The sequence below is a fragment of the Carassius carassius genome, chromosome 26 (assembly GCF_963082965.1).
Source record: "Carassius carassius chromosome 26, fCarCar2.1, whole genome shotgun sequence".
NCBI lineage: Eukaryota > Metazoa > Chordata > Actinopteri > Cypriniformes > Cyprinidae > Carassius > Carassius carassius.
In genome coordinates this window covers 1,273,521-1,285,535 of record NC_081780.1, presented here as the reverse complement: position 1 = coordinate 1,285,535, position 12,015 = coordinate 1,273,521, and the positions used below count along the sequence as shown (strand labels likewise).

Below are 12,015 nucleotides of genomic sequence, written 5' to 3'. Positions count from 1 at the left end.
CCAGGTCGCGGAGCAACATCAAAAAGAACAGCTGAGACCGGCCGACAGTTAGGAGTAGCTGAAGCCTTTGCGAAATCTGTAAAATACAGCCGTGAAAGTAACAGGCATACCTGCTGAAGTCACGGACAACCTCCGCGTCAGTGCCCATTATACCCAAGAGAGCGTGAGCAGATAACGAGCTCACACACTATCTGCTTGAGGAGTGCATCGACTCCAACGAGAATCCACTGTCCTGGTGGAGTGGTGGCGCGATAATCCGTCTAGATTTCCGCTGCAGTCGCGCACAAATACGTGTAATACATTTTAGAATTCTTTGATTTCTTTAAAAAAAAAAATTATTGGAAAACGCATGTTCTTGTTGCTCTTTGGCATTTAACAATAAACAAAAATGTTTTAAAATGTGTCTCTCTGTAAGTTAAAAAAGCAACAATATATGCTACATAACTCAACGATAGAGCTTTGTATGCAGCAAAATCAGGATAAATTAGTTATGTAAAAAATAACGGCGGTAATACCACATATCGCGCTATTGAGCCACCCATAATAACCGCAGGGGAAACTTCTTAACCGCGACAGCCCTACCTTAAAGCAGGTTTGTTTAAGTCTCATTTACTGTCATTAAATTGTTTGCTATGTATGGTTATTATATTGGCAGTCAGCCCTTCTACTCTCTAAATTTGTTTTATTGGCATAAATCATAAAAAAAAAACTGTAGTAACTAAAATGCTAATGGCTTTTCTCAGTCCATGAGGCACACAGATTTGTTATTTGTTATTTTGGTCATTGAAATGAATGATGTTCACACGTTATCCCTCCAAACAGTCATCTAAATGCAGAAACCGATGTCTGCACATTTAAAACATGCTCTGAGAATGTATATAATAATATTATAACCACTCAATCTTTTAAACAGGTGCTCACTGGTCAGTGAATAAATGTGTCTGGATGTTTAATTCTTCATGTCTCTTAAATTTCCGCTGGGATCATGAGTGTGTATCCATCTGTCTGTCATTCTGTGTGCTGATGTCTTTTTCTGGTTTCTCTGCAGCTATCTAGAGAAGTATGAAAAGGTGCATCACTTCGGAGAGGAAGATGAAGAAGAGCAGCCGGGGAATCCTAAACATTTGCTTCCGATTGGTGCAATACCCACGTCATACAACTACCAGCAACACACTGTATCAGGTACAGATGAGCCCTGTCTGCTTCTGACACACACACACACACACACACACACGCGCTGGCTTAAAAGGTTAATGTGTGTTGGAGCTGCACCTGTGAAAACTCTTAATGCCATGAAGGAAACAGTACTCCTGCCACTGCACTCCTTTCATACAGACGGATGATATTACCCTTTACATAAGGGTTGGGGTAAGTTTTAGTCTGACTACATGAGGACAAGAACACGTGAACGTCATCTCCAGAGCTGCTCTGAGAGTCACTTCACCAGCATTTCACAATTTGGTTAAACTATCAGCAGATGCACACAAAATCAAAGACCTTTGTGACAACCTGCCAAAATAAGTTTGGTTTAATTTGAAAAAATTGACACGCATTACTTTTGTATAGTAGATTGTACTTCTAATAATAATAAATAAAGATAAAATAATAAAAGTTAAATTAAATTAAAAAGGAATTAATAAAGAACTATTTCCTGAAGGGATCACACAATAACACAATTTTTCGTCTAGGTTTTAATTTTAACAATAAACCTCTGATGTGCAGCACGTTATTTATTTAAAAAAAAAAGTAAAACTGTGTACAGTTCATCAGAAGAGTTGCAATTAAGAACCTTTTAAATGTTATTGTTCTTGAGTTTGCCATGAATATAGTCTATGCTGATATGGCAAAAAAATAAGGTAAATTAAGTTTTATGCGTTAGTTTTAAAATAACCATGTGGTTATTTTTCATAATACATTTGTATTAAATCATAAAGCACAGAATCCAGAAAAATTACAACCAACGACATAGAGCACTGCTGTTAAAGTTTTATATTTTATGATTTAAATTGATGAGATGTCGTCTTTTGCTCATTTAAATTTTATATAAAGGTTGCACTATTTTTAGAGTATGTGCATTTACAATGTACTGAAATACTGCGTAATGTAAGGTAACTACACTGGGTTAAGAAAATGTTTAGGGTTGGTACCTATTTATCACACAGTTGCTTCAGTACTTCAGTAAGTATGTGTAAGATGCACATAAGTGAGATATGTAAGTATGTACATGCAGAAGAGGATTGTAATATTAAATGCAATCAATATTTAATAGGGTCAAACCCCTAACTTCCATATGCTGATCTTTTTTGGGAGAAGTGAAGTTTAGAGATGTGGTTTGAACAACCAGATTCATTCACACTTTGTTGAGTCTAGTTTTATATGAGTCTCAAGCAACCTCCAAGACACATGGCCAATTACCGCTCACAATTTCTTCATGAAATCTGTAGAAATATATAAAAATCTATTTTGCTTATCCTTTGTTTGACAGACTATCTCCGCCAAAGCTATGGGCTGTCGATGGATTTTGTCCCTCCATCCGATTACAACAAACTGGTGCTGTCTCTCCTGTCTGGGCTCCCGAACGAGGTGGACTTCGCCATTAACGTGTGCACGCTCCTGTCCAACGAGAGCAAGCACGCCATGCAGCTAGAAAAAGAGCCCAAACTCGTCACACTGCTGCTGGCACACACGGGAGTCTTCGACGACTGTATGCTTAATACTGCATTTTCTATAGCACTCGCACTTCAAGACTGCATGGGTCTGCTAATGTTACATATGTTTGTCTTTCAGCATTAGGCAGCTTTTCTGCTCTATTTGGGACAGACTGGCAGGAGAAAACGTCACGAGACTTTGTGAGGGTAAGAGAAGATGTCAACTTGCTTTTCTTGCACGGTATCTGTTTTTGTGCTCTTAACTCTTATTTTTATTTTAGTTTTGGAAAGATGTCATTGAAGACAATGAAGTGAAAGATCTCATCTCAGACAAGAGCTGCACACCCCAAAGTATGTGGTTGTTTACGTCCCGACTACTCTCGTTTCCTTTGATGTGGTGAAGATGCTGAATGAAGTGTTGTTTCGTTTTGATTAGTTGATATGTTTTAACCGAACATTACTTCACACTAAGTGTGCATTGTCATTTTTTCAGACGGATTGGAGATGAGGGACGTCTGCACTCCTCTCTTCCACCCGACACGTGCCGTAGGCATCGGAGACGTCGAGGGCCAGCGGGTGTTGCAGGTGGCAATGATTCTGAGGAACTTGTCCTTCGAGGAGGCCAACATCAAACTCCTGGCAGCTAATCGCACATGTCTGCGCTTCCTCTTACTGTGTGCGCACTGTTCCTTCGTCCAGCTGCGGCAGCTGGGTCTCGACACGCTCGGCAACGTCGCCGGAGAGGTTAGAGTCCACAATCTACATCTCTATAGAGTGCTGCAATTATGACACATTTTTGTCAGCAAACAATGTAAGTTAACATCACCAAGTTTCCTTTACCAAAACCCCAAAAGGAATATTCTATTGGTTTTTGGAGTATTGCAGAAAATAAGCTCTCTCAACAACAAATGTTCATGATTCGGACATTTTGTGGTTTTGTGGACCTTGAAATCTAATTTTACACCATCAAACCTGAACCCATTTTAGATTGGTCTAGGGCTGCAACTAACGATTATTTTGATAATCGATTAATCTGTCGATTATTTTTACGATTAATCGATTAATCGGTTTATGTACTTATATTTTAGTTTTTCCCATTTTCCCCCCAAGTAAATTATTAATAAATGGCCTTTATCATTCAGCATAGATTTAAGAGATTTTAACCATTTTGCACTGTCATATCCTCATCAAAAATATACCTGGAGTTGTTTTATTGTGTTAGTAATCCTTTGTCGAACTCTTCTGCAATCAGAACACTGACCCATACTCTAGCAAATTTCACAAGGAGATTTCAAATAATGTTTTCACCATGGCAGTCATTAGAGCTCCTAAAGTAGTTTAACATCCTGAACAAAGCTTATTAAGGAATCTTTCCGAACATATTTTCACGAAGAATAAGGATAAAACAGAATAAAATTGCAGTACATTGTATTTTATAATTTACTGGGAAAAAGCTTTATAGCTTTTGCTGTGAAATTGTAAACAATCCTTCAAAAAATGTGCCAATGGCATGAAACCTGAATGGAACTCACAATTTAAAGTAAAATCCATCAGAAGGTTGTCCAGAAAAAAAAAATAGGACACACACAAAAAACCTGCTGTGTGAAAAAGAGCAGTGAATAATACTTAGAAAAAAGTGCATTTCAAATATCTACATTTACCTCTCTCATTCAGTCATAATTAGGCTGCACGACTGAATTTTGAACTGTTAAACGACAAACTGATCACAGAACATGTTTGTAAAGCTTTAAATGTTAACTGTTAAAAAGCAATGTTATCAGCTTTTATGACTAAACATTTGCAAACAACATTGTACTGGAGAATCTGCACAAATGAAAGTCTTAGGGGCCGTTCACAAATCGCGCCTAAAAACGCGTGGAAAACGCTAGGCGCACCGCTTTCTCCTTCTTTCCAAAGCGCTCGCGCAGAAGCGCCCCTGAGGCGTCTGCCTTTGCTAAGCAACCATGACGTGCTCTCTCCTTGAAGACGCGGAAATTTCAGCAAAGGATAAATGGATTTGCAGCTCAAAAAATCGCTTGCAGTAGCTCTGCTACTAAATTTATTTCAAAATGGAAATCCATATACAACTATGATCAGCTGTTCCTTTCATCTTGACTGAGCTTTTAACGTTGTTACGGGAAAGGATGAAGCTGATTGGTTAGTTCTTGTCACATGACCCGAGGTGCGGTTGCTGCATTCTGAAAAGTTGAGATGTTTTTAACTCGATGCGGTGCGGTGTTGGAAATAACGAACTTGAGCGCGCAAAAGACGCGATATGTGAACGTCCCCTTAAACAGTGCAGTAGTGCAGGTTACTCTTCTTTTTTTAAAGGCTCAATGTAAAGTACTTCCACATCACGCTGAATGCTGCAGACATAGACATCATATGATGTCTATGGCTGCAGAGACGCTGTTCGGGAAGCACGTGACATAAAACAAGGCCAGCTATTGGCTATTCGCTACTTCTCCTGTTGTACTGGCTGAGTAAAACCTCCGGTGGCTCATTACTGCCACACTTTGGTCACCGCAGATTTGAAATATGCACGAAATGAGCCGCTTACGGCAAATAAAAGTTATTTAGCAACGAATCGATGACTAAATTAGTTGACAACTATTTTAATAATCGATTTTAATCGATTAAATCGATTCGTTGTTTCAACTCTAGATTGGTCTCTCTTAAAGGATTAGTTCACTTCTAGAACAAAAAATTACAGATAATGTATTCACCCCCTTGTCTTCCAAGATGTTCATGTCTTTCTTTCTTCCTTCAGTCGTGAGAAAGTATGTTTTTGAGGAAAACATTTCAGGATTTCTCTCCATATAATGGACTTCTATGGTGCCCCTCGAGAACTTCCAAAATGCAGTTTAAATGCAGCTTCAGACAGCTCTAAACGATCCCAGCTGAGGAAGAAGGGTCTTATCCAGCGAGACTTATTTTTCTAAAATAAAAATTCCAATTTATATACTTTTTAACCACAAATGCTTATCTCATGTGCATTCCCGTTCCCACTTTCTCCTTCAGCTTCGTCTTACATCGCTGTTTTATCTGTTTTAAGAAAAGTAAAATCCTAAAAGAAAATCACAAAGAGGTATAACTGATATGTTTTATGTCATAGAATGAAATGTCAAAATCTTGAGCTGTGGTTCACCGGAAACCTTAATTCAAGCATTTTACAAAAAACTCATTCAAATAACCCATTGACTTTAAAACGATGGAACCGGAAGTGCTAAAATTCTTGTTTCTAGGTTATAAATATGTTATCCCTGCAGCACTCTATGAAATGTATGCTTCATGTTTGGATTTGTTGGCAATTTGTATCTTTTGTTAAATGTCTATTTGTCCTTTTTTAGCTTCAGCTGGATCCAGTTGATTTCCGAACAACGCATCTGATGTTTCACACCATCACAAAGTGTTTGTTGTCACGGGATCTTTTTCTCAAAATGAGGGGTAAGCATCTTTTAGGGTGAACTGTTCATGCCGTTAAACCAGGGCTCTAGACTCAATTGCTGCAATATGGCATTAATCAACTTTTATCATACTTCATTGTAGGGCTGCACGATATTGGGAAAAAATGACATTGCGATATTTTATTTTTCTGCGATATATATTGCGATATTTTTTCTTACAAACAAAAATGGGGTGAGCACACTTACATTCTCATTTTAAATGATTTAAACATCGACACCATCTTGTCAATTGATTAATATGCGCGAGGGAGAGAGAGCAAGACAGCGCTCGTGTTGTTTGAAAACGGCTCGCTCTCTCTCGGTCTCTCTCTCTCTCTCTCTCTCAATTCAATTCATATTGCTTTATTGGCATGACATACAAAGGTACATATTGCCAAAGCATTGTACATAGCAGAATAGAAACAAACAAAACAAAAATACATATATATTCATAAGAAAAAAAAAATTACATGCAAAATAAATCCATATACATTTCTATAAACATTGATGGTACTTCTAATGTACTCTCTCTCTGTCTCTCTCGCGCGCTCTCTCTCTCTCAGTCTCTCTTGCACGCTCTCTCTCTCTCCCTGTCTCTCGCGCGCTCTCTCTCTCTCTGTCTCTCTCGCGCGCTCTCTCTCCCTGTCTCTCGCGCGCTCTCTCTCCCTGTCTCTCGCGCGCTCTCTCTCCCTGTCTCTCGCGCGCTCTCTCTCCCTGTCTCTCGCGCGCTCTCTCTCCCTGTCTCTCGCGCGCTCTCTCTCTCTGTCTCTCGCGCGCTCTCTCTCTCGCGCTCGCTCTCTCTCTGTCTCTCTCGCGCACGCTCTCTCTGTCTCTCTCGCGCACGCTCTCTCTGTCTCTCTCGCGCGCGCTCTCTCTCTCTCTCTCTCTCTCTCTCTCTCGCGCGCGCTCTCTCTCTCTCTCTCTCTCTCTCTCTCTCTCTCTCTCTCTCTCTCTCTCTCTCTCTCTCGCGCGCGCTCTCTCTCTCTCTCTCTCTCAAAATACAAAAAAGATCAATTAAATTTTACAATCACTTAAAATCAGTTAACCCCCAGACATATCATCACAAAGCTCTCTCTCTCTCTCGCGCGCTCTCTCTCTCTCTCTGTCTCTCTCGCGCGCTCTCTCTCTCTCGCGAGCGCTCTCTCTCTCTCTCTCTCTCTCGCGCGCGCTCTCTCGCGCTCTCTCTCTCTCTCTCTCTGTCTCTCTCGCGCGCTCTCTCTCTCTCGCGCGCTCTCTCTCTCTCTCGCGCGCGCTCTCTCTCTCAAAAAAAAATTCAAATTAGCTTTATTGGCATGACTTGTACAGTATTGCCAAAGCATTGGCAATTACATAGGCAATGAACAAATAATCAATAAAATTAAACAGTAAACAAATGTATGAATACATTTATACAAAAATGAAAAAAAAAAAAAATATATATATATATATATATATATATATATATATATATATATACACACATACATACATACATACATACACACACACATATATATATATATATATATATATATATATATATATATATATATATATATATATATATATATATACACATACATACATATACACAAATACATATCTACATCAAACAATCAAAATATACAATTATTTATCCATCTGAGGTTCCACTGGTTGTCCTCATTTCATGGCATGCAAAGACATACTTTGCAGCAATTATCTCACATTTGGGCATTTCTCCCAGTATGTATGGGAGTTTCTGTGTGTCTGGTATGTTTTCGAATTCAGGGTATATTTGGGAAATGTTTTCAAAGTGTTTTTGTCTGATTGTATTGTATTTGGGGCATGAGGTCAGAAAGTGCAGCTCTGTCTCGATCTGTCCCCGGTCACACTGGGGGCAGAGTCTCTCCTCCGGTGGGAGCCAGCTCTGTCTGTGGCGACCCTTCTCTATGGCCAGGCTGTGTTCACTCAGTCTGTATGTTGTCAATATTTTTCTCAGTTTAGGGCATTTTATTGTTCTCAGGTAATTTGCCAGTGTGAATTCTCTTTTTAGGGTCAGATAGCATTGTACTTTACTTTGTGTTTTGGTGTATTCTTTCCAGTATTCGATATATTTTTCTTTCTGCTTGTTGCTAATGTGGTGTGGTCTGCTTGAGCTGGCGCTGCTGTCCTGAGGCTGCTGGGCACTGGTGACTGCAGAGAGTCTCAGGACCAGCTGGCTGAGGGGACTCTTCTCTGGCTTCAGCTCCTGCAAGGTTAGGGCTTTAAGTGATTGTAAAATTGAATTGATCTTTTTTGTATTTTGAGTAAGAGGGGGTAATGGCCGAGCTCTGCTCTGCACAGGTTATTGGGTGTTTTTCTCTGCACCTGTAGGATGCTCTTACAGAGCTCGGTATGGAAAGATTCTATGACTGTTTTGTCCCATTTGTCAAATTCATTATTAAGTTTTGGCCCCCAAATTTCACTACCATATAGAATTATTGGTTCTAGTACAAATTGGAACATTTTTAGCCAGATTTCAATTGGAATATAGATTTTAATGTTTCTTTTTATTGCATAGAAAGCCCTCCTTGCTTTGTCCCTCAGATCTTTCACAGCCATGTTGAGGTTCCCTGTGTATGTAATGTTGAGGCCGAGGTAAGTGTAGTTTTTTGTGTGTTGTAATTTAGTGGTGTCTAGATAGAAATTGTGTGTAACCTGATTTCTGTATTGTTTCTGAAAGATCATTATCTTAGTCTTCGCTGTGTTTACTGTCAGGGCCCAGGTCTGGCAGAATCTCTGCAGGAGGTTAAGGTGCTGCTGCAAGCCTTCTTTAGTAGGTGAGAGCAACACCAAGTCGTCTGCATACAGCAGAGCTCTGATCTCGGTGTTGTTCAGGGTGAGGCCAGGTGCCGTGGAACTCTCTAACTGGTTTGCTAATTCATTGATATATAGATTGAAGAGAATTGGACTGAGATTGCACCCCTGCTTCACTCCCCGGCCCTGGGAGAAGAACGCTGTTTGTTTGTTTCCAATCTTTACGGCACATTCACTTTTTGTATACATGTTCTTAATCAAATCATATGTTTTTCCTCCAATGCCACTTTCGAGTAGTCTACAGAAGAGGCCTTCGTGCCAGATGGAATCAAAGGCTTTTTGGAAGTCAACAAAACAGGCATATACCTTTCTTTTCTTAATGTTTAGTTCTTGATCAATTAGAGTCTGGAGTGTAAATATATGGTCCGTTGTGCGGCAATTTGGCAAAAAACCAATTTGGCATTTATGTAGAATATTGTGGTCATCAAGCAAGTTGACAAGTCGTTTATTAACGATGTTGCAGAATATTTTTCCCAGGTTACTGGATACACATATTCCTCTGTAGTTATTTGGGTCATATTTATCTCCGGATTTATGAATTGGGGTTATTAAGCCTTTGCTCCAGATGTCTGGAAAAGTTCCAGTTGATAGAATTGTATTGAATAGTTTTAGTATAGCCAATCTGATTTTATGATCCGAGTATTTGATCATTTCGTTGAGGATTCCATCTACACCACAAGCCTTTTTTCCTTTCAGGGACTGGATGACCTCTGCTAACTCTTGTTCTGTGACAGGGTAATCTAGAGGGTTTTGGTTGTTTTTTATCACCGCCTCCAGAGTTTTCAATTTTGTGAGTATCTTGTACTGATCATAATTTTTGTAATAGTACTGTATAAATCACTAAAGTGATTAATCCAAGTATTTCCATCTTGAATGGCCAATTCATCCTGCTGGGTTTTGTTTAGGTTGTTCCATTTCTCCCAGAACTGGTTGGACTCTAAAGATTCCTCAATTTCACAGAGTTGCTTTTTGTTGTGTTGTTCTTTTTTAGTTTTTAGAGTGTACTTGTATTGTTTCAGAGTGGCCTCATATTTACAGCGTATATTGTGGTTATCTGGGTCCCTATGCTTTTCATTAGATAATTTCCTTAAAGTTTTCCTTAGGTTTTTGCATTCAGTGTCAAACCATTTGTTACTGTTCATTTGTTGAAGTTTTGGTTTGGAGGCTTTCAAATTAGACAATGAAGCCAAATGATGAAATATTGAATTGATTTTGTCCACAGCTGAATTTACACCAGAACTATTCTGGGGAAATGTTTCATTTATAAATAAATGAGTTAAATCATATATGTTTTGATTTTCCAGTGCCTTTTGGTACGCGCCCACGCTGTTTGGGGTCCATCTGTATGAGTATGTGCTGTTGAACAGTTCACAGGCAAAGGGGGCTCTAGACTTAGACTGGGCCCTTTGAAGATATAGTGTGATTTTGCTGTGGTCTGAGAGGGGTGTGAGGGGGCTGACTGTGAAAGCTCTGAGAGACACTGGATCTAGATCTGTAATGAAATAATCTACCACACTACTGCCAAGAGCTGAGCTGTAAGTGTAGCGACCCAGAGAGTCCCCTCGTAGCCTGCCGTTGACTATGTACAGACCCAGTGTACGGCATAGCTGTAAAAGCTGCACACCGCTTGTGTTGGTAAGCTTGTCAAAGCTCTTTCTAGAAGGACATTCAGGGAGGGGGAAGCAGGTGCTTCCAGGTAAGTGTTTGTCTCCCTGGGTGTTCATAGTGTCAGCTCTTTCCCCTGTTCGAGCGTTCAAGTCCCCACAGATTAATACATTTCCCATGCTTTTATAATGGTTAATTTCCTCCTCAAGAATAGAGAAGATATCTGGGTTGTAGTAGGGGGATTCTGATGGAGGTATATAGATGGCACATATGTAGACATGTTGCTCAGCACAAATCATCTGTTTGTTAAGTTTCAACCATATATAAGATTCTTCTTTTTTAATTACTGTGATGGATTGGCTCAGTTCTGATTTACACCATATAATCATGCCTCCTGAATCTCTGCCTTGAGTTATTGTGGGATTTTTTGTTGATGATATAATGATCTCAGTGTAGCCGTGAGGACGACCAGTGGAAATATCTTCTCTGCACCATGTCTCCTGTAGAACTATGATGTCAGAGTCTTTTAACTCTCTATTAAAATCTGAGTTTCTGCTTTTTAAACCAAAAGCTGATGATCTCAGACCTTGAATGTTCCAACATGTTATTGTAAACGATTTCATCTCCAAGTGTAATCTGTTCAAAAATTAGACAAACACCTTATATCCTAACTAACACCTAATAGTAAACTAGATATTAAAACAATATAATAATAATAATACTAGTAACAAACGAGAAGAAAAAAATAAATAAATAAATAAAAGGAAAATATTGTTGTAGGTAAATTAACAAAATATTAAACTTTGAGTGACATTTTATAATGTATCATGTGTGCAGTGTTGGGAAGGTTACTTTGGAAATGTAATAGGTTACAGATTACAAGTTACCCTATTTAAAATGTAATAGTAGTGTAACTTTTTTAATTACTTTAATAAAGTAATGTAACTAATTACTTTTGAGTACATTTTGATTACTTTTATAAATTTCTAATGAATGTTAATTTGCAACTGTTAATCATCTTCAACCATTTTACACCATGCAGGTTTAACCTTAAAGTAGTGCTCAATACTGTCAGACTTTCACCATCCTTCATCACTTAAATTAAGATGATCACATTTGAAGACATCCACCACACAATCAGACTTTAGTAGTGCCTTTTACTTAGAGATTGATCTGAAGTTCAAAGCAGATTTAAAATCAAAAGAAATAGTTTATAGATACTGTTTTTGAAACCAAATCTTTGCATAATTACAGGCATCTAACTGCATCTAACAATGGTTTGGGGAAAAATAGTTAATAAAAAAATAAAAGCATATACATCAACTCAAATACGGTTATCTAATAAGCATGTGTCCTATTTTGTGTACTAAACTCCTGAAACATTGGTGTCTTTTTGAAACACTGCTGTCTCTTTGTATATGATATGATGATAGTTTCTCAAAATAAGTAAAAAATGCTCATGAAGTGACTATTCTAGAGATTAATTTCCATGAGAAATG

The 12,015-nt window shown here is 38.7% G+C and overlaps 1 protein-coding gene across 3 annotated transcripts in view; it reads left to right on the top strand.

Annotated features, from left to right (window-relative positions):
* The window catches only part of arid2 (AT-rich interactive domain 2), a 35,136-nt gene that overhangs the window by 8,432 nt on the left and 14,689 nt on the right, over window positions 1-12,015 (top strand). For all 3 annotated transcript variants that reach the window (XM_059510578.1, XM_059510577.1, XM_059510579.1), the window contains exons 4-9: window positions 1,049-1,182; window positions 2,486-2,704; window positions 2,788-2,855; window positions 2,930-2,999; window positions 3,142-3,392; window positions 5,999-6,095. In XM_059510578.1, the coding sequence (XP_059366561.1) occupies window positions 1,049-1,182; window positions 2,486-2,704; window positions 2,788-2,855; window positions 2,930-2,999; window positions 3,142-3,392; window positions 5,999-6,095 (839 nt within the window). The remainder of the gene's footprint in view (window positions 1-1,048; window positions 1,183-2,485; window positions 2,705-2,787; window positions 2,856-2,929; window positions 3,000-3,141; window positions 3,393-5,998; window positions 6,096-12,015) is intronic.